This window comes from Pelobates fuscus, chromosome 5, assembly GCF_036172605.1.
Source record: "Pelobates fuscus isolate aPelFus1 chromosome 5, aPelFus1.pri, whole genome shotgun sequence".
Taxonomy (NCBI): domain Eukaryota; kingdom Metazoa; phylum Chordata; class Amphibia; order Anura; family Pelobatidae; genus Pelobates; species Pelobates fuscus.
The window spans coordinates 18,221,704-18,245,802 of NC_086321.1; the positions used below are offsets into that span (position 1 = coordinate 18,221,704).

At 37.0% G+C, this 24,099-nt stretch overlaps 1 protein-coding gene across 1 annotated transcript in view; it reads left to right on the forward strand.

The window, feature by feature from the left end:
* Window positions 1–24,099, forward strand: part of EPB41L4A (erythrocyte membrane protein band 4.1 like 4A) — a 203,143-nt gene that overhangs the window by 134,100 nt on the left and 44,944 nt on the right. The window contains exons 10-14 of the mRNA XM_063453630.1: window positions 1,900–1,991; window positions 7,616–7,693; window positions 10,708–10,829; window positions 12,704–12,794; window positions 21,127–21,210. Coding sequence (XP_063309700.1) covers window positions 1,900–1,991; window positions 7,616–7,693; window positions 10,708–10,829; window positions 12,704–12,794; window positions 21,127–21,210 — 467 coding nt within the window. The remainder of the gene's footprint in view (window positions 1–1,899; window positions 1,992–7,615; window positions 7,694–10,707; window positions 10,830–12,703; window positions 12,795–21,126; window positions 21,211–24,099) is intronic.

Sequence of the window (24,099 nt, forward strand, 5' to 3'; positions counted from 1 at the left end):
CCTCAGTAGTAACAGTCACCCAGATGACCAATATCCCCCCCTTTGATAATATTGTAAAGTGCTATGGAATATGCTGGCGCTGTATAAATACCAGTAATAATAATCATAGAGGTGCTTCATGGGGCAGTGCTGCACAGTGTGCAACACCTATGTTCAGCGTCTCAACGCTCTGCATGGAGGTACTGAACAGTCCCCATATTGATTTATCACTAGGAATGTCAGGAAATTATTTTTAAAAAAAGCTGGAAGCTAAGAGTTCCCTTTGAACTATAATAATGCACAGAAAAAAATGTTTTAGTGATGAAGGATAGCAAAAAATAATCTGTATTGTTTTATGTATCTTACCATATGGACATATTATACCTAACTGCATGAACTCATTATGGGTCAGCTCAGAAACCCTTGTCCATTAATGACCAAATAGGGTCAGATGCTGTCATTCAGTGAGACACCGCCAAAGGGGATATTTGTGATTGGTTTACAGGTGTCTGGGCGCGTCATCATGCAGGCATTTCTAAAACAGAAGTATCCTAATGCAATCCACAAACTTCTGCCCTGCAATATTAGAAACCGTGAAATGTATGATTGCCTGCATTGCAACTCGTGTGCGATATTAAATGGTCCAATGTCAAGTACGACAGTATAACAATATCATTATCAAATAAATGGGAAAGCCGCTCTCATAGACAATTAAAAGATCATGTGCTTCTGCTACATTTTTGTAGAACTAACTTTTTCTACAATGTCTTGTTATATCACTTTGTTATAAAAATGAATGATCCTCTTGGTTAAATGAACACTTTAGACCCCTAAAGTAATTTAGCTTGCTGAAGTGCAATTTGTGTGAAGAGTATGTCCTCTTTTTTTCATTTTACAAAAAGTGCACATATCAATAAGAATTGGCACTTTTATAAATTAACTTGGTTACACCCCCTGGCTGTCAGTCAGACAGCCTGTCCTGTTACTTCCTTGTTGTTTAGCTCAGTGAAACTAAATACAAGTGGCAGAGCACCTGTCTGGCAAAGACTTCTCATTGACCTGCATTGGGAGACTCTGATTGGACAGCCACAGAAAGTCTGGGCGGGGTTAGAAGGGGAGGACTTGCAAAGGCAGTAGACGAGAACTGTAACTTTTGCAAGCTGTTTATAGGTATAACCACAATATAGAGATGCATAATTAAATGAACAAGAGGTTTTATGTGATGTGGGTGGATCTGCTAAATATCTTTTATTTTTTTTAGTGGAGTGTCCCTTTAATAACATTAAGGGTTTATCGAGCTGCAGATACTAAATAAACTGGTATAAAGTCTAGGTGTTTTAGATTCTGATTAGCACATATTGTTACATGTGGTCCATAAAGGGTTTAAATGTCTTGCATATTTTCTATGGGTGTGTTTTTAAAGGTTAGCTCAAATTTCCAGCCCCACCATGCATTGCAGCAAAACATACACGTATCAAATTCCTTCCTGTATTAAACTGCTCTATCATCAGTAGTTCTCTCTGATTTAATACATAATAAAAAAGTTAAGAAATAAAGTAAACATGCGGTTCTTCTGCTCCCATCATTAAACAAAATTGTCCGATCAGTACAGCAGGAGAGACTTTGTTGTGAAGACCTGCGTTAACCGGGTCAAACCACGTCTTTTGCTAGTTACTTCTGCAAACACCTGGTGTATTGTCAGTATTTTCCTTGGACCGTCGCCAACAGAAATAATTGTGTGTTTGGCAGACGCTGTTTCTATTTTTATGCTCCCCCCCCCCCCCCCCTTTAATAAGAAGGAATGCCAGTCATGCCAATTGTGATTCTATAGAAACAGTGAATGAACTGGCAAATAAATCGGGGTAATTTGGATGTTTTGCTAGCTGCTAGCTCATTCCCATTCTTCTTTGTGTCTTTCAGTGCACAGAAACCTCATTCTTTTTTGAAACCCGGAGCAAAGTTGCTTGTAAACATCTCTGGAAGTGCTGTGTGGAACACCACACGTTCTTCAGGTATGTAGACTTCCTTGGTAACTCTTTGTGGGCATGTTCTGAGCCAAACGTTAAAAGGCGTCATTGATTTCTTTAGGATTTTTCTATTGAATTGGGGGAAAAGGACCACAGTGAGCTCTGTTTTATTAATTAATGGTCAGTGATGGTTTGCATTATCACAATCTGTGTTTTGGGAAATCTGAGTTCCAAAATGCAATTTCCTTCTCTTAGAGATGCAGATACAAAGTATGCACAATATCCCACCCTGACCTAGTGTATCTTACAAAGATACAACCGTTTAACCCCGTAAAGGATCATTGACATTCCATGTTATCTTTTGTTTGGTGTGTTTCTTCAAGAGATTGATGACTATTACTGTATCTAAAACAAACATGGCCTAATGTTTAATCTGCTCCCTTACTTCATTAAGAGACCGTCACCTCCAGGTATTAACACACTGGGACATAAAATAAAAATACTGTCGCTGTGAGAAAAAGACACAAGTAGGTTGTTTTCTTTAACCCAATAAAGAAAAAAAAAATTATATATAAAAAAAAAGAAATATATATATAATTTTATCATATATAAAGTTAGTTAAAATGTATGTAATAAAATCAGGAAAAGCTATTAAAGGGGAACTGTCACTTGAGAAATTACACTATTTAATAAATGTTGAAATGCACCAATAACTTGTGTTAACTTTTTTCATGTGTTACTTATTATTTTATTTAAATTTATATCAAATGTTTAGCAAACTACATGCCATTCTAGATCAGTCCAGGCACAGCCAGGGCACACAATGCAAATGAGGAGATGAAATAGAAACATTGTTTCATTTCTCCTCTTTTCTGTATGCTCTCTCTATGCTGACTGCCTGGTGCAAAGGCCAGGGTTATAACAGTGATTGTCAGGGAGCTAAGATGGAGGTGCCCAGGTGAAAGATGTGCAGGAGGTGTGGATTTCTAAATTTAATTTAATTTTACCATTACACCTCATAAAAAAAAATAAACTCTTTAAACTTAGAGATAAACATAAAACTGAAATCCTGAGAAGTAATATTCCAGTGCAGATTCGGACTGCCTCCTGTGACGTCATCAATTATTGAGTTGTGTCCAATCAGATGCTTCATTGAGACACCTGACGCATGTGGGGCAATCGCCATCATCGACCAGCAATGTTTTCCATAAAGAAGCATTGAAACCAGTGCATGTCTATAATGCGCAGTCACCTGTGCATTGAGCTAAAGTAAGTGAAGCGGGAAACCGACCCCAAGGAAGAAATGATAACTTCTATAAAGTCAGCCCGAGGGACGTGCCGTTAATCCTTATAAATCCAGGTTAAAAAAAACACCAGTTCCAGGTACTATTAAAAGATGGGGCAGTAGCCTAGATTCGTTTAAGGTTACAATGAGCGTTATTCACTAAATGGGAACCTGTGTGGAATTCACCAGGGAATATATTAAACCAAATAACCAAGCCGTCTACTTTTACACTTCCATTCTTTCAGCCTTACATGTTTAAGCCCCTGTAGAATAATCCATATTTAATATAATAATAATCTGAAGCATTGTGCAACCACTTGTGACATGACGTGCTTTTATTAGACAGCAGTGTTATTAGGGTATTAGAGTGGAGAGGTATGAGTACCATTCAGCAACACAAGCTGAATGCCCTGATTTTACTGAATTAGTGAGAATACAGTTGCACTAATACTACTGCCTGCAGAGTGAGCAGTGCAGTTCTACAACATCTCTGAGATCTAGGTGTTGGTCATCTCTGGCGTAAAAGCTCACATTGTTGGTGTGGGCTATCCGCTGTTATAATATACATAATTATAATAAACTCTGTTATACATAGTTATAATACACTGTCATAATATACATAGTTATAATACACTGTTATAATATACATAGCTATAATAAACTCTGTTATACATAGTTATAATACACTGTTATAATATACATAGGTATAATAAACTCTGTTATACGTAGTTATAATACACTGTTATAATATACATAGGTATAATAAACTCTGTTATATGTAGTTATAATACACTGTTATAATATACAGTTATAATACACTGTTATAATAAACTCTGTTATACATAGTTAGAATACACTGTTATAATATACATAGGTATAATAAACTCTGTTATACGTAGTTATAATACACTGTTATAATATACATAGGTATAATAAACTCTGTTATACGTAGTTATAATACACTGTTATAATATATAATTATCATACACTGTTATAATATAGTTATAATAAACTCTGTTATACATAGTTATAATAAACTCTGTTATACATAGTTATAATACGCTGTTATAATATACGTAGTTATGATAAACTCTTCTATATAGTTATAATACACTGTTATAATATACACAGTTATAATAATCGCTGTTATAATACATTGTTATAAAATACATAGTTATATTAAACTCTGGTTTAAATAGTTATAATACACTGTTATAATATACATAGTTACAATAAACTCTGTTATACATAGTTATAATATGCTGTTATACATAGTTATGATAAAACTCTTATACATAGTTATAGTGCACTCTTTTAATATGTATAGTTATACTCTTTTATAATATACGCTGATATAAATTGTTACAATATACATTGTTATATTCCTTTTATTTGCATAATAATAATATACACTGTTATAGTACAGATGCTGATATTAATTGTTATAATATACACATGATAATATACATTGTTGCACTGCTAGAACATACTGTTATAATATACATTGTTGCACTGCTAGAACATACTGTTATAATATACATTGTTGCACTGCTAGAACATACTGTTATAATATACATTGTTGCACTGCTAGAACATACTGTTATAATATACATTGTTGCACTGCTAGAACATACTGTTATAATATACATTGTTGCACTGCTAGAACATACTGTTATAATATACATTGTTGCACTGCTAGAACATACTGTTATAATAAACATTGTTGCACTGCTAGAACATACTGTTATAATATACATTGTTGCACTGCTAGAACATACTGTTATAATAAACATTGTTGCACTGCTAGAACATACTGTTATAATATACATTGTTGCACTGCTAGAACATACTGTTATAATAAACATTGTTGCACTGCTAGAACATACTGTTATAATATACATTGTTGCACTGCTAGAACATACTGTTATAATAAACATTGTTGCACTGCTAGAACATACTGTTATAATATGCATTGTTGCACTGCTAGAACATACTGTTATAATATACATTGTTGCACTGCTAGAACATAATGTTGTAATATACATCGTTGCACTGCTAGAACATACTGTTATAATATACATTGTTGCACTGCTAGAACATACTGTTATAATATACATTGTTGCACTGCTAGAACATACTGTTATAATATACATTGTTGCACTGCTAGAACATACTGTTATAATATACATTGTTGCACTGCTAGAACATACTGTTATAATATACATTGTTGCACTGCTAGAACATACTGTTATAATAAACATTGTTGCACTGCTAGAACATACTGTTATAATAAACATTGTTGCACTGCTAGAACATACTGTTATAATATACATTGTTGCACTGCTAGAACATACTGTTATAATATGCATTGTTGCACTGCTAGAACATACTGTTATAATAAACATTGTTGCACTGCTAGAACATACTGTTATAATAAACATTGTTGCACTGCTAGAACATACTGTTATAATATACATTGTTGCACTGCTAGAACATACTGTTATAATAAACATTGTTGCACTGCTAGAACATACTGTTATAATATACATTGTTGCACTGCTAGAACATACTGTTATAATATACATTGTTGCACTGCTAGAACATACTGTTATAATAAACATTGTTGCACTGCTAGAACATACTGTTATAATATACATTGTTGCACTGCTAGAACATACTGTTATAATAAACATTGTTGCACTGCTAGAACATACTGTTATAATATACATTGTTGCACTGCTAGAACATACTGTTATAATATACATTGTTGCACTGCTAGAACATACTGTTATAATAAACATTGTTGCACTGCTAGAACATACTGTTATAATAAACATTGTTGCACTGCTAGAACATACTGTTATAATATACATTGTTGCACTGCTAGAACATACTGTTAGGATATGCATTGTTGCACTGCTAGAACATACTGTTATAATAAACATTGTTGCACTGCTAGAACATACTGTTATAATATACATTGTTGCACTGCTAGAACATACTGTTATGATATGCATTGTTGCACTGCTAGAACATACTGTTATAATATACATTGTTGCACTGCTAGAACATACTGTTATAATATACATTGTTGCACTGCTAGAACATACTGTTATAATATACATTGTTGCACTGCTAGAACATACTGTTATAATAAACATTGTTGCACTGCTAGAACATACTGTTATAATATACATTGTTGCACTGCTAGAACATACTGTTATAATACACATTGTTGCACTGCTAGAACATACTGTTATAATAAACATTGTTGCACTGCTAGAACATACTGTTATAATATACATTGTTGCACTGCTAGAACATACTGTTATAATATACATTGTTGCACTGCTAGAACATACTGTTATAATAAACATTGTTGCACTGCTAGAACATACTGTTATAATAAACATTGTTGCACTGCTAGAACATACTGTTATAATATACATTGTTGCACTGCTAGAACATACTGTTATAATATGCATTGTTGCACTGCTAGAACATACTGTTATAATAAACATTGTTGCACTGCTAGAACATACTGTTATAATAAACATTGTTGCACTGCTAGAACATACTGTTATAATATGCATTGTTGCACTGCTAGAACATACTGTTATAATAAACATTGTTGCACTGCTAGAACATACTGTTATAATAAACATTGTTGCACTGCTAGAACATACTGTTATAATATACATTGTTGCACTGCTAGAACATACTGTTATGATATGCATTGTTGCACTGCTAGAACATACTGTTATAATATACATTGTTGCACTGCTAGAACATACTGTTATAATATACATTGTTGCACTGCTAGAACATACTGTTATAATATACATTGTTGCACTGCTAGAACATACTGTTATAATATACATTGTTGCACTGCTAGAACATACTGTTATAATATACATTGTTGCACTGCTAGAACATACTGTTATAATAAACATTGTTGCACTGCTAGAACATACTGTTGTAATATACATTGTTGCACTGCTAGAACATACTGTTATAATATACATTGTTGCACTGCCAGAACATACTGTTGTAATATACATTGTTGCACTGCTAGAACATACTGTTGTAATATACATTGTTGCACTGCTAGAACATACTGTTATAATATACATTGTTGCACTGCTAGAACATACTGTTATGATATTTGCAGTTATAATTTATGCTGTTATAATGATCACCGTTATGAAATGCATGAAACAGACAGAGACACAATTATTCTGCTGACCAAAGTCCATATGAAGGCATGCAGCCATGTCTGTTTTGTAGCAAAAGGATGAACATTGTATTACCATTTTATTTGCTATGTTGGCTCTTTTTATGTTGGTTTACTTAATCTCTTTTATTACTTGTTTTCACTGTAAAGGATTCCAGATAACGATTCAAGCACGCTGTCAAGAAAGCTTAGCAAACTTGGCTCTCTAGGATCACGGCATCGGTACAGGTAGACACAAGCTATGATTTGTTGGGTAGAATTCTGGAAGGAATTAATCTTAAGTTAATAAAAATAAAACCATATGGTATGAGACCAGGCGTTTCTTTGAATAACAATGTCCTAATGTGTTTGACAGCCCACCTCCTATAGATTGTGAGCTCCTCAACCTATCGTTCCTGTAAGTTTTCTTATAATTTTCCTATTTATAGTTAAATCCCCCCTTTCTCATATTATTGTAAAGCGCCACGGAATCTGTTGGCGCTATATAAATGGCAATAATAATAACGTACAAAAGCTGCAACAAGCGATGGGTTGTCTTCTTCAATGATCACCAAATATAATCAATGATGTATAAAAAAAATAACCTGAAATTAGGAGTGCGCTAGTTTTATATATACCTCATCTGGGGTAAAAATATTTGAAGTACTTATCTAAAAGAAAACGTGAAATGTCACATAAATAGTGATTTCTAAATATCAATACTGGGATATAATAGTATATAAACACTTTAATGTATAAGAGGATCCTTCCTGTCACCCGAGAGCCTGGTCTCACACTTTATAGTTTTTTTTTTTTATTTAAAATTGTTTGTGTGTGTAACTCTGCGTAGATTCTTAGCATATTTGTGTTATAGCAGGTGGTATATTTATAACAGGTGGTAATTTATCTTGAATACAAAAAATGGAAACCAATCCTTGAATTCCTTTCTTATGGCTCCCATATTACACTTTCCCTGGCCCTGGTTAGGTAGGGTATGCAATATGCAGCCGGGGTATAGCATGCCTCAGCAAGGCACAGAATGTTTAGTAGACACATGATAAAGAAATTTGGGATTTTGTGCTTCTGCCAGACATTCTGTAATCTGTATGTAGCCTACCCATCTTATTTTGTTTTCTACAATTTAAATTAGAACTATAGCGTTAAGAATACAAACTTGTATTCCTAACATTATAGAGTTCTAATTTTTATTTTGATTCACCCCCCCCCCCCCGTCAGCCCCAAGTCTAAATAACAATTGTCACAAAAAGTTTTACTTGCCTAATGTCAGTGCAGAGATCCAGTGCCTGCAGCCGTTCGACCTGCCTCCTAGTAAGTCATAGTCTCCTGTTGAAGTTCTCACCGCGGAAGCTCCTCCATTGGCTATCAGTTATTTATAATGCATTATGAAATGCCAGCTACTGACCAGATCCAGAAAGAATTCCATCGAATAATTTAGCTGACACTCTGTATCTCCGAAGTCCAACACGATCAGTTCCTGACACTTAATAACTGAGCAGACAGCACATGGGATTCTGTGGCAAGAGCCTTTTTAAATTTCTAATTATGGCCTCAATAGAAAAATGTTACAAATGATTTATCTGCAGAAGCCACCATTAAAGTCTATGGGGACGTTTGTAGATAAGTACTTTGCAAAGCTTGCTAAACTAAGCCCTGTCTTCCTAGTCCAGTTAACCCCTTAAGGACCAAACTTCTGGAATAAAATGGAATTATGACGTGTCAGACATGTCATGTGTCCTTAAGGGGTTAAACATACAGGACAAGCTATGATGCACGTTGGTGAATGTAGTGAGGCAGTGTCAATGTATATAAACATTTAGTGGTAGGAGAATTTCACAGAGAGTGAAACATCCGATTTACACTAATTAGCCACAACATTAAAACCACTGACATATCATTATATCATGATTATATCGTTACAAGGGGTGGGATATATGAGCCAGAGTGAACAGTTAGTTCTAGAATTTCATCCTTTGAAAGCAGGAGAAATGGGCAAGTGAAAAGATCTAAGTGATTATGACAGGGGTCAAATAGCGATGGCTGGACGACTGGGTGAGAGCATCTCCAAAGTGGCAAATCTTGTGTTCCTGGTATGCAGTGGTTAGTATATACCAAAAGTGGCGCAAGGAAGGGCAGCTGGTGAACCGGCATCAGGGTTATAGGCACGCAAGGCTCATCGAGGAACGCTAGCCCCTCTAGTCCGATCACACAGAAGAGCTACTGTGGCTCATATTGCTAAAAAATGTAATGATGACCCTGATAGAAAGGTGTCAGAATACAGTTTGCGGCGTATCCACAGGCTGTCAGAGAGCCCATGAAGATCCCTGTCCATCGCCATAAACACCTTCAATAGGGACATGAGTGTCAGAACGGGACCAGGAAGCAATGGAAGAAGGTTGCCTGGTCTGATCAGTCTTTTAGATTAGGTGTATGACCAGGTGTATGTGCATCATTTACCTGGGGAAGAGATGGCAGCGGGATGCACATTGGGAATAGGGCAGGCTGGCGGAGTTAGTGTTATGCTCTGGACAATGTTCTTTTGGGAATCCTTGAGACCTGGCATTCATGTGAATTTTTTTTTACACATACTTCCTAGCTAGACATTGTTGCAGACCATGTACAACCCTTCATGGCAGTGGTGCGCCTTGGTGCCAGTGACCTCTTTCAGCAGGATAATGCACCCTGTCACACTGTAAAATTTGTTCATAAAGGGTTTGAGGAAAATGAGTTCAAGGTGTTGCCTTAGTCTCCAAATTCCCCAGATCTCAAATACGATCCACAGAGGCCCCACCTCACAGGACACGTTCTTCTGGAGTCCATGCCTCATGGCATCAGAGCTGTTTTGGCAGCACAATGGGACCTACACAATATTAGTCAGGTGGTTTTAATGGTGTGACTGATCAGTGTTTATTAACCCCTTAAGGACACCTGACGGAAATATTCCATCATGATTCCCATTTATTCCAGAAGTTGTGTCCTTTAGGGCTTAATAATGATAATATAAAGAACCAACCCTGTATATTTGGCAGGCACAGAATTAAAATTGATAACATGTTTAGATGTAACAATAGAACTGCCTATTATATAGTCTCTTATATAGAATAAATTACTTCATGTATTCTATAAACATTATGGGGCAGGTGTCTTACTAAAAGATAGCTTAGTCCTTAGTACTTTCCTTGTAGAATGTATGTGATGCTAAAATGTGGACCATCCCTGGATACTTATATTTTTGGTCTTCAAAGTGGTAGGACGGCTTACCAGATGAGCAGAGACCTCTCTATCCAACTGCCACGACCCGACCAGAGAGTGGAGAGGGGTAGAAGTAAAACCTATCCCAAAAGAGCAGCACTCACCCAACAACCAGGTAACCAAAACGTCTTGACCCATTGTGTAATACCACCGAATAACAAATGATACGTTGCAGTTTGGTTCCGTTTGAGATCTTTTTGTAAGAAACAAATACACAGTACACCCACGAGTAAGAGATATTTTTTTCAGTCACATGTACTTCATTATAATAGAGAGAACTAAACATTTTTAATATGTGAAGAATAAAAAAAATCATGCGTTTCTGATATAAATGTAAAAAATAATAATTTATGTATAGTGATAGTAGCTCGCTTTAGGGAGGTATCACATCTATAGAAAAATCTTCACATATATTCCACAAGAACGCTTAATATACTTCTAAAGTCTTACTATTATTTATGTTTCTCCCAGTAGAGCACACCTGGTATTTTAATGCGCTCTTATTTGTTTAAAGGAACACTCCACACACATAAAACACTTAAAGGGGCCATATAGTCACCAAAACAACTTTAGCTTAATGAAGTAATTTTGGTGTCTAGATCATGCCCCTGCAGTTTAACTGCTTAGTTCTCTGCCAGTGAGTTAAATCACTTTGTTTATACAGCTCTGGTCACACCTCCCCTGCATGTGACTTGCGCAGCCTTCCTAAACACTTCCTGTAAAAAGTAATCTAATGTTTAAACTTTATTGCACATTCTGTTTCATTTAGAATGTTATCTCCTGCTCTGTTAATAGCTTTCAGGAGTCTCCTGTGTGTAATTAAAGTTTACAGAGCAAGAGATAAAAACTTTTTAAGGCAATCGAACAATCGAAAAACCTCGAACAACCGATTGAAAATGAAACCATGCAGGGTGTGTCAGTTCAAGCCAGGAGAGGTAGTGATTTAACTCCTAAACAGCAAATAATTGAGCAGTGGTGAGACTGCAGGTGCATGATCTATACACCAAAACTGCTTCATTGAGTTTGTTGTTTTGATGTTTATAGTGTCCCTTTAAACGTGCTTTATGTGTCTGATGTCTGTCTATGTCATACAGTTCTATGAAAATGCAAATTTAAATCAAAATAATAAAAAGAATGCAAACGAAATCTGCGCTTTTATAACTGGGATAAAAATACCTTCCTGGCTAATGGAAGAGGCCTTCCCTCTTTCTCAATGAGCTTTATTACAAATCATTGAGATGAATAGGAAAGCTGTGATCACTTGTGAGCACAGTCGCGATTACCAGCATAGACTCCTCTGGTCATATCCCTGCACAGGCTGAAAGTCTGCCAATACTGCAGACAAGGCAGACAACAGATCTGCAACTTTTGCAAGCTGCTTTTAGATGAGCAAATATGCAGAAATAAATGCATGCATGTTTTGTTTAGGGATTTATCTCCTAAATTGTTGGCAAAAATAATACATTTCCAGTGGAGTGTTCCTTTACGATGCTGTCTTTTTTCACACGATCAGACGATAAAAAGTGATTTTAATTTTCTCCCACTGTTTCCGATATGTGACTATCAGCCTGATGAAATTCTGAACTATGTCTGAACATGTCTCGAATTGCAATGACTTTCTCTGGATCCAGACCAGTAGAGAAATCATTCATGTTCTGATATGGAACAGAACCCTGAAAGAATGCAATATTACAAGAAAAAAACCTTGAAAAAAAGCTGATTTCAGCAAAACCTTTTCCGACTAACCCAACACTTTTACAAATCAGACTGTCTCGACAATACAGCTACTTCAGCATAGAATGAATGGCTTCAAAGAAACATGTTCATCTCTGTCTTCCGAGTTTAGCTCCGAGCTGTATTTTGATTCTTGCACAGCAGATTGGAGAGGACGTGTGTGTACAATACAGAGATAAATGTAATATAACAAAATAATCTGCTTCTACCGCTCACCAGAGAACATTTCATTTAAACCGAGTTCTCTTTTAACAGGTTCAAACAACGTAGAACACGTGACTACGAATAAGGAAAGCGTAGAAAATGAAGGAACCACCAAAATCATAGCTCCATCGCCAATTAAAAGGTAATTCCAATTGCAGAGATTACCGAACATCCTGCTCAGTAGAAGAGATGACCATACTACAGCTATACTGCATCTCGGTCGCAACAGATAGTTCCCATGTTCTTTGTGTAGACATTGCACTACCAGAGGGTTCACTTTGTCTCTTTGTTTGTATGTATCAGGAAAGGAAAATACTGGCACAGGGTCATTTCATGCTAGGACTGTCACACTTCATCCCATAACATACATTACGTTTCTACCAGCGCTCAGGCATCTCTTGAGTTGCCAAGACCTTTGTTGATGTGACAATCTTGAAGGTACAGTTTTGTAGAAGTGTACAGAGTGAGATATTTTTACTGAAACTCTTTCACACGTTACAGAAAGTTTTGTCATCAAACTATCATTAAACCTATATTCCTGACGCTAAAGTGCCACCGTTCTTAGGTAACTTTTACTTACCTTTTTCCAGCACTGGTCACCTTCCTGCCTCCTGCAAAGTAGTTGAGGAGGCATGGCTTCCTCCCGCAATATTCCAACTCAAACGCAGCGCATGCATCCAAGCTTCCCCATAGAAAAGTATTTTACTGAATAATTTCCTGAGATTCTGCATCACCTGATCGATTTTTACTTGGTCAGTGGTACAGAAGCAGATCTAGTGGCTGTCAGTAAAACAGCCGCTAGAGGTGGATTAAACCCTTCAATGGCAGAGATAGCGCTATTGCATTTATTAGGAACAGAAGCGAATGAAACAACAGATTTTTTGGTTTTTCCTTGTCTTATGGCTGCTAAAACTTTAGTAGCAAGAGCATGGAAAAATATAGAAATACCTTCTAGGGATCAGCTTAAAGCGCAAGTACTACAGCAATTGGAGAGGGAAAAAAGCCTGATATCTATGAATTTAATCTCAATTATAGATTTTTTTGAGCAGCTTACAATCCTGATTGAGAAGATCAGAGGATGGTAATATAGGAGGGCCAATATGTTTCTCCAAAAGGAGGGAAGGTTGCGATAGAGGAGTAGGTGGAGGGTGATAGGGCTATTGAGCATTTATTAAGGTAGGGCCCCTGAGCATTTAATTTTTGTCTTTTTTTTTCTTCTTGGTTTTCACCTATAGGCTCTATTGTTAGACCCTAAGTTAGAATGTGGAGATTACTCTGACCACGTAATTTATCATAATGTTGAACAGACCAATATTGTTTGTCTCGTTGTAAATGTTGAGGAGACAAGCTTATGCACTAATAATCTGATAGCGTAACAAAGGCGACTTATTATATTCTGGCATAATGCAAGGTTCTTTTATGTTGTACATACTTAGTAAGTTTGTTTTCTCTGTATGGATGGTGTTTGATCTACTCCCATATCTTCATTTAAAAAAAAAAAAAAAATTATGTTTATTTATGTATATATGTGATATATGAAATGCAATGAAAAGAAATTGAAAAAACAAAACAAAAAAAAACACCTTCAATGGAAACAGTATTTTATGAAAAAAACACATTCATTTACATTGCAGAGTTGAGATGACATGGTCTGGGTGACATTAGTGTCCCTTTAAAAGCACCTTTTCCGTTTTCTGTTCCCATTTCCTAACCAATACCCAGGTTTCATTCTTGATTTTGAACCCTGCTCAGGCTGCAATATGTCAGCTTTTTTTTTTAACTTTTCCACTGCATTAGTCTTTAATACCCCACTGGAAAGCTGTTCCATGTATCTGTATATGTCTATATTTTTGTCTATATATATATTCTTTTTTTTCTACCTCTCCTTTTGTTCTTTTCATTTGTCAACAGCAACTGTTGGTTACCCTATGTTTACTTGCTTGAATGCATTGTCTTTACGTTGTACTGCTGGCTGTGTTGTGCCGCCTAATTAATAAACAATTTTCTAAACGCCCCTCCAACATTTGTGTTTTGAAAAATAGGGCAATGTACTAAACGTTAGGAAATCACCATGGAAACCAGTGAAACCAACAGGCTTGTTCTATTGGGGATTTCTACCTTTTTGTATCTTTGCACTGATTGTTCAAACACAACATTTTACGATCTCTCCTCCAATGTGTGAAAATTAACCGACTGTATGATGTCAGGTTTGATGCCTTCATTAATTTACCTGTAAAGCAAGTCAGATCTGTAAGTACGAGTTTGCACTCCACCTTCTTGCTACATTTCTTACTTTATGCCAATCATAGTCTTCGCTGCTTTGCCATTTGCCCTCCCCGGTATTTTTACAACATGGACTGTTTCATTCAATACCTTTTCTGCTCGGCTCCGAGAGATCCAGAGCTGCGGCTGCACACATGGGTAGACGGTCTGCACAAACTTGTTGAGAACTGTGACTATGGCTCCCAGTGGACTAGTAGCCACAGGGGTATGGCTGGGATTGTTTAATCAGCTATTCCACTCATATCTGGTAGATTTATTTAGCTGCCTATGTTCAACTGAGAGCTTCAAGCTCAAATATTTAAGAGGAGTATACAGCCAATATATAAGGCAGTGAAAGTGTGTGTTTCCAAATGCAATTTGCCAGGGTTCCAAAGTTCTTTGAAGAATGAAGCCCCTGGTTTTATCTTTATATTGATAGCTTTGCTGTGAGTTGCCTTGACATTTGCAGACTGCGAGATCTAGACTCCCGAAATGTCACGTACCGATGAACCTAACGCATGCGGCCGTGGGTGGAATTCTGAGAAACTTGTCTTGAGATACAGAATCTCTAAGAAAATAAAGGGAAAACAAAGTTACTAAGACTCTTAATTAGTAGCTTTTTGTTAAACCAGATTCATTGGAGAGTCTCAAAAGCAATTACATTCAATAGCAATCGCTAACCTTGCATGGTTGCAGAGTGGTGATGCATGCAATACTCTTCACTTATACATCTATAAGAGCGACTTAGAACTGCAGTGATTTGGAAAAGTCACACGGCTATAAGGCAGCTTAATCTGATAACATCCACGTGATGGCTACTGTTACTTTACTGAGCAGTTCCAATCATCCTACGTAATTTGTTAACGGCTCAGGTAAGTGACAGGAGGGGGGGGGGGCAATAGTGTCAGGAAAGCAACTATGTTTTCCTAGCACTATAGTTTCCCTTTAAACAATTAAAAAAAAAACATAAAAACTATATCTATATTAGAAAAAAAACGTTGCCAAAAATATAAAATTGAAGCCTCCCTGGTATGGGAGCTAGATTGCGGTGGGCTGCCTGCTTGTGTTCAGTGGGAACTGCATTTTTGCTATGTTAGAAGACAGATCCTGTGAATAAGCACATGCAAAAAAAAACTCCTGAGAACTGGTATTTTTTTTGTTTGAAAATCAAGGATTAAGCAATCCATAAATTACTTTTTTACAGGTTTTATTTAATCAGTAACTGGTGTCACGCTCCATATATTCAATAGTAAGGGATTTTATTTTCCTTTAAAGGTATCTTTGAGTTTGTACTATTTTTATATCTACATATTTTATTTAATTATCTCTACTTTTAATGTTTAATTTGCAAGGCATGCTGGCTCTCCAGGTGCAGTGAGGGCGAGGGGTGAAAATTAACCCCTACAATGCTACGTACGTCCATGCACAGTGCGATGACACTTCACAGAATCACCCAGTACATAGAATTGCTGTTTAGGAAAGCCTGTGTTTATACTAACCTCACTGCATTATTCACCTTACAAAATGCTTAAATAGCATTTACTGGGGTAAGGGGACAAGGAAATGTCACTTCCACATAGTGACATTCTGCTTTAAGAGATCTTTGCATAAAAAAAAAAAAAATACTTTTCCCCTCCTGGCGTAGATCTTGTTAGAAATGTATCTTTAGTTAGAGAATTACATTATTTTTTTGGTTTGTTTTCTTTTTCTGATTGGATTTTGTTGTTTTATCAGTGTAAATCTGTTATAATGCCATGTTACTGCTATGGTGTAATCAGTAGAATGCATGTAAATATTGGGTCTGCTGGAAACGAGATTCAAAATGCTGGTAGAAAATTGGAAGCTAATGTAGGTTCATGGTTTCAAAGTGTCATGATGATGGTCGGTGTGCTGTAATATTGTATATTTGTGTACACCACCCAATAAACGTAAAGTTTGGTACAGCACATGATGAAGGTCGGTGTGCTGTAATATTGTATATTTGTGTACACCACCCTATAAACGTAAAGTTTGGTACAGCACATGATGAAGGTCGGTGTGCTGTAATATTGTATATTTGTGTACACCACCCTATAAACGTAAAGTTTGGTACAGCACATGATGAAGGTCGGTGTGCTGTTATATTGTATATTTGTGTACACCACCCAATAAACGTAAAGTTTGGTACAGCACATGACGAAGGTCAGTGTGCTGTAATATTGTATATTTTTGTACACCACCCAATAAACGTAAAGTTTGGTACAGCACATGATGAAGGTCAGTGTGCTGTAATATTGTATATTTGTGTACACCAACCAATAAACGTATAGTTTGGTACAGCACATGATGAAGGTCGGTGTGCTGTAATATTGTATATTTGTGTACACCACCCAATAAACGTATAGTTTGGTACAGCACATGGGGAAGGTCAGTGTGCTGTAATATTGTATATTTGTGTACACCACCCAATAAACATCTAGTTTGGTACAGCACATGGTGAAGGTCGGTGTGCTGTAATATTGTATATTTGTGTACACCACCCAATAAACGTATAGTTTGGTACAGCACATGATGAAGGTCAGCGTGCTGTAATATTGTTTATTTGTGTACACCGCCCAATAAACGTATAGTTTGGTACAGCATATGGTGAAGGTCAGTGTGCTGTAATATTGTATATTTGTGTACACCACCCAATAAACGTAAAGTTTGGTACAGCACATGATGAAGGTCAGTGTGCTGTAATATTGTTTATTTGTGTACACCGCCCAATAAACGTATAGTTTGGTACAGCATATGGTGAAGGTCAGTGTGCTGTAATATTGTATATTTGTGTACACCACCCAATAAACATTTAGTTTGGTACAGCACATGGTGAAGGTCGGTGTGCTGTAATATTGTATATTTGTGTACACCACCCAATAAATGTATAGGTTGGTACAGCACATGGGGAAGGTCAGTGTGCTGTAATATTGTATATTTGTGTACACCACCCAATAAACGTATAGTTTGGTACAGCACATGGGGAAGGTCAGTGTGCTGTAATATTGTATATTTGTGTACACCACCCAATAAACGTATAGTTTGGTACAGCACATGGGGAAGGTCAGTGTGCTGTAATATTGTATATTTGTGTACACCACCCAATAAACGTATAGTTTGGTACAGCACATGATGATGGTCGGTGTGCTGTAATATTGTATATTTGTGTACACCGCCCAATAAACGTATAGTTTGGTACAGCACATGATGAAGGTCGGTGTGCTGTAATATTGTATATTTGTGTACACCACCCAATAAACGTATAGTTTGGTACAGCACATGATGAAGGTCGGTGTGCTGTAATATTGTATATTTGTGTACACCACCCAATAAACGTAAAGTTTGGTACAGCACATGATGAAGGTCAGTGTGCTGTAATATTGTATATTTGTGTACACCACCCGATAAACGTATAGTTTGGTACAGCACATGATGATGAGTATTTACTGCTTCTCCCAACAGAATGAATGGAAGGAATGCAAAAAATAGATGAAGTGTTTCTAGATAATTCTATAGAATTCAGTCACCAAATTGCAGCAAATTAAAACAGAATTGAAAGATTAAGAAAAATGTAACCAAGCTGTCACTATAGCAGTTGGAGATTGTTTGTTTGCATGGGTTTGTGTTTTCACTTTTTGTTTTAAATTCACTACAATGTAGCATATAATGAATACACCTCTGTGGACCCTTATTCTTCATCATGTTTTAGCTCCCTCTCGTCCAATCGGTGGGTTTCAAAGAGGAACACTCAATAACAGGTGCTTTTGTATATTTCTGCTCCCTCTATTGTAAACTTTAGGCTTTCTAAACATATTCATGGTAAGTAAGAGAGAGGCCCTATTCAAACTTAGATTCAATGGGGCACTGAACACACAAAAAGGATTTCTATTTGCTGTCATAGAATTCGGCACTTTTATAATTGGGAGTTCGAATTACCTCCCTGGCTGTCACTGGGCTAGCACGCGTCTGCCTAAAGCTGCAGTCATGTGCGCATGCACTTGTACCTCCAGCACAGAGGCTTCTGGAAGTTTGTGCAGGGGAAAAACGGGGGCAGGTCTGCAAAAGCTGCAGACAAAAAGTCTAACTGGGCCGGATCCCAAAGGAAACATGCAAACAAAAATACATGTATGTTGTCTTTGGGGTGTAGATCTACGGAATTGTAAAAAGCATTTCAATGGACAGTTCCTTTAAAGATTTAGGATGAGCGTAATCTCTCCAGACTGATCACCTCATGTTCTACGAACTTGCCGTTTAATACAAATTTGTTTTGTTTCATTTTTCATTGAATTAAATATCATCGTTTTTATACCTGCCTATTTCTCTGCTACACACACAATATTCAACATTTTCACTGTGTGACTTGACTTTTGTGCTAGTCAGTGAAACAGGAACAGATATGTACATCTATTTATTACAGCAATACATCTCGTTACTAGAACGAGGGGTTCAGTCCGAGCACAATGGGAGTTGCGTACATCACACAGTGCTGCTGTTTGGAAAGGCTTACAATGCCAAAATTGGTTAGAAATGTAAAATAGGAAAAACAATATTCATGGTTTAACAAACAACTGCGAATCCAACCAGGTCAGTAATATTCTTGTTTGCACAGTCCTGCGAGTCATGGCAAAATCTCCACCAAAATCGCAGATAGAAATGAGCAAATTCTTTATTTAATTTGATACAAAATGACTGCAATCCATTGTAAATTGCAAAGACAAAGGTATGACATGAATTCATGCCGTATGTCACACGTGTTCTGTCTTATGGCATTCAAATTCGAAATGCTCCAGATCAGACCATCACACCATTCATGTGGCCACCAGTCTCACGGTGCAGTAAATTCGATGCTTCCCTATAGGAATGCTGGAATGTGTTCAGGGAACTCACCGCTCATGCACGTCAGGTCCCCAGTGGTCCTATTACGAACATTGGGACATTGGATTGGATTGGACCATCGGGCATGAGGCCATGACTCCTCCATGACATTAGAGGCGAAGAGGTGAGCAGCGTTAAGGGAGCCCCGGTACTGAAATAAGGAAGAGCTAGGGACAGGGGCATTATTGCGTTAGGAATACAGGCGTTGTTCCTAATGCTATAGTGTTCCTTTAACACATTTACTCTTTTTTGTTTAAATCGCACTTTCTCGCAGTGGTACGTAATCTCCTCATTATATCTTATCATTTCATTTTTTTGTAAGCGTCGAAAAACGGCTAGATGTTAAATACGGCCTTGTTTTCTTCTGATATAATATGTTGTATCCCTGTCTTTAATTAAATAAAGAATTTTATTAGGTTATTCATTTATTAAAAAATAAAAAAAAAGCTCAGCCCGATGTTAACTTTTAGAGCATCACAAAAAATGTAGCTTTACTCATTGAATACCATTTAAGGTGAATATTGATTATGCCAAACAGAAGTAATGAAATATCTAGTATTTAGTGCTACAGTATTTATTTTCACCATTTCAAGATACCAACTTCTCAAAAGTCTATAGTTTCCAACGTTACGTAGTAAAACATACGCAGGTGGTTATTATTGTTCTTTATGGCTATTATTCTCTTGTTAATGATATCGTAATGCTGTATAGATCTCCGTATACATTACCCGTTAACAAGACCTGAACGCTTGCAGGGATAATTATCTGACGTACAAAGTGTAACCCCTTCACTACCACTGCACAGGCAAGTTATGGGAGGAAGTGTGGAGCATTAGCTCCTCATTGATGAGATACAGCCCCAATATATAATCCCCATAATTACATTTTTCTGAATGTCAATCAGTAAACTATTCCACAAAGAAATGTTAACATGTTAATAGTTAGTTCATGCGTCACATTTCTGCTACTGAAAGGAATTGGATTGACAGGGGCACTATATCGTTATGTAGTGTTCCTTTAAGTACATCTGATTTTAATATTTCTTTTTGCACTGAAATGGTCACGCAAAACAGGGGCACTCAGAATGTAAACTTGTTTCAGCAGGGACGTCGCCACCTTCAGTTTCTGTACATCCATCTTGTCTTGTTGTGGACGTTTGTCAGTCCACCTATTGTACAATGCCGTTGGAATTTGGTTTTGCTTTATAAATAATAATAATTGGTCATTTATATGTTATCTCCAAACAGGAACAACGTCACTGGATGTTAATGTACTATGTGTATATTTTATAACTTGTTTGTTTCTTTTTATTCATTAAGTTCTAAGAAAGCAAAGCGTGACAACAGCCCAGATACCCAAAGAAGCAAAACAAGTGCACCGTGGGAAGAAAATGGTTCTCCTAGGTAAAGTGCATCATGGGTAATATGACCAAGCTTTGTGTTATTATCTAGGGTGGAATATCTGTGTATATATCCTTCCTGTATTTTATTCATTTATTGATTAACAATATTGCTATCTTTTTTTTTCTCTGTCATGTTAAAGGAAGTTTGTGTCGGTGTCTACCTCACATATTCCTTATGGATCCGGCCCAGTTAGATCAGTGATGTTTTTACATTGATAGGGCCGATAGGTACAGGATATTTATATTGTACCCATATTCTCCATTTAGTAAACGTATTGAATATCCAGTGCCAACCTCACTGCAGTCACCCATTTTCAATGCATGCCTACAAAGAGCACCTGGTGGTTGAGATCCTAGGACTACATTCTACAATTGGGCACACTGGAGGTTGCTATTAACAGGGTGGGAGCCCATGTCCTCGTACATTAGAGATCTCCCCCTCCAGGTAGAGGGCAGAGGGTGACATAAAAAATCTATTGTATTTTCGTAGTGCAAGCTGAGAAACATTTATAAACTCTCCCCAGTTACTGGAACGTTGTTCATTCTGACAACACTATTTTTTTTCTCTTGTAACGCATCCCCTATACTCCGACTGAGTATAAATGCTGTAGTTCTCCCAAATCCCAAGTGTTAAAGCTCTGAGCTACCCAAATATCACTCAGAACTTGATGAAGGGTACAAGAAGACTGGTACTGGTACAAGAAGAATGGCCAAGTTGCCTGCTTATATACACAACCCCCAGTAGGGGGTCTCCACGCAATACAATCCAAACCCCTCCCAAAGATCTCTGTGCCTGGGATATAATTGCGTTAAAGACTGGTAAGCTAATTATCTCCCAGGAACAGAGGCAAATATAAAACATAAAAATACTTCAAACCATCATAAAAATATATAATAAGCCCACAAAAAATACATCCCCAAATAGCCCTGATCTGAGCGCCGCAGTTCTCCAAATAGTGCTCAGATCCATGCAGCGTAAGGGAAACGCCACCGTGTTAAAATTCTGACAATGCGGCCGCAATACAGGGTGCTCCGCCTGGGTCTCAGGTAGCGTTTGTTCCTCTTAGTCTCAGACACCTTCTCTCCAAAAAACGCTCTCTGGGCGCGTTGCAAAGTCGTTCAAAACCCCGGACCAAGTTGTCCAGGAGCCGCACGGTCACCTCATGCCGAAAACCATTCCATAACATTGGCTAAGTCCCGCTAAGGTGACCAGGAACCCACGAAGTCCTCATCCCAAATTTAGTTCCATAACGATCGCGGCCAAGTACTGCTGAAGACAATTCGTGGGATCCTTCATGCGAACGGCCGCCAGGGAGCTAGTGTTCGGTTCCATTTGAATGAAGGTAAAGTGCCGAACCAGGGGCACCCAGGGAAAGCTGCTAATGGCGGCTGGGGAGATTTAACTCCCGAACAGGGTCTTTGTATATGGCCCATAGTCCTTGGGTAGGAGGCTAGATAGCTGGCTCATCGAGGAGCTTGTGGCATCAGCACGTTTGCCACATCTTCTGTATATTTATTTGTTCCATAACCTTCTTATATAATCTGTTCCATTTATTTAATATTTCCTGCAGCCCTCTCCAGCTTTACTCTACCCATAACAGCTCACTAAAAACATGTTATTTGGGGAACCACCTGGGTATTTAGCCCATATATTAAAAAGAGCAGTTTTTCGGCATTAATGTTTTTATTTATAAAGGGGACGTGTGTTTTACAGTCGTATGCAATGATTTTTAAATGGTTTCAAACCATTTCTTACTTTTACATTTCTTGCTTAGTGACCTTATTATGACACTGTATATCAATTCGTGGTTATTCAGTTGTCGATTGAGATGTTGGTTGGTTTGCTCATCAACAACTGAATAATCCCTAATTTATATATATATATATATATATATAGCACATATATATCAACATCTAGGGACTGACAAGAAGTACTCAGAGCAAAATATAAACTGGCGGAATGCAGAGAACAAAGAGAGAAAGACATGGTGTCCTGTGCGGAGGTATTTTAGGGTCATTTGTGGGTTCTTCTTTATAATGAGCTAAGAACTATGTCTAACCAATGGTTAACCAGTCTTAGCTTGTTGGGGATTCTTTGGGATCTACCAAAAAAAAAATACCTGAGAAATACGCTTATTTAATGCATAAGTATTTAAGGAATATTTCAAGCTATGATCATGAGTGAACGTTTTATCTGTTTTAATCTGAAGACTATTAAATGTCCGTGAAAAGAGGTCCACTCGGAAGCAAGACACTGTTAAAGCAGATTCTCCCCCCCAAACGTACCTTTCTTCTATAGATTCCTCTTCGTTTTCTTTCCCCAAATCTGTTCTTTTATTTATTTCTTCTGCGTCTTGTAGGGACTACTTTATCTTCTGTATTTTCCCTCTGCCTGACAAAGCAAGCTACGTTTTTTTTTTTGTCCAGTCCCATTTTCCCACAATACTGTCGTGCCTGTCGTGCCCATCGTCTCTATTCTCTCGAAGCTCCCTATGTTCCTTAGTTGTTCTCAGAGTGTCCGCACCCAGAAGCAAAGGCAACTGAAGTGGGCATGGGCGGACAAATGGGCAAACGAAGGTAGTGAATAAGGATCTGTCGCTGCAATTGACTGTAAAATAAATGAGTTAGAAAGCGACTAATAGAACAAAAATAAATACATTAGAGGACATTCAGGAAACAAAAAGTAATGGGAGACATTATTATATTATTATAAAAATATATAAAATATTATAAATATATTATTTAGAAAGCTATAAAAAAAACTATGAATGTTTCTTGCCATTTGTACTTGTAAGAATCTAATAGAAAATCCAATAAAGTAGAACATAATTGGAGATTATTGGGATATTATACTAGGCAGTTATACAACGCTTCACAGATTTCTAGTGCT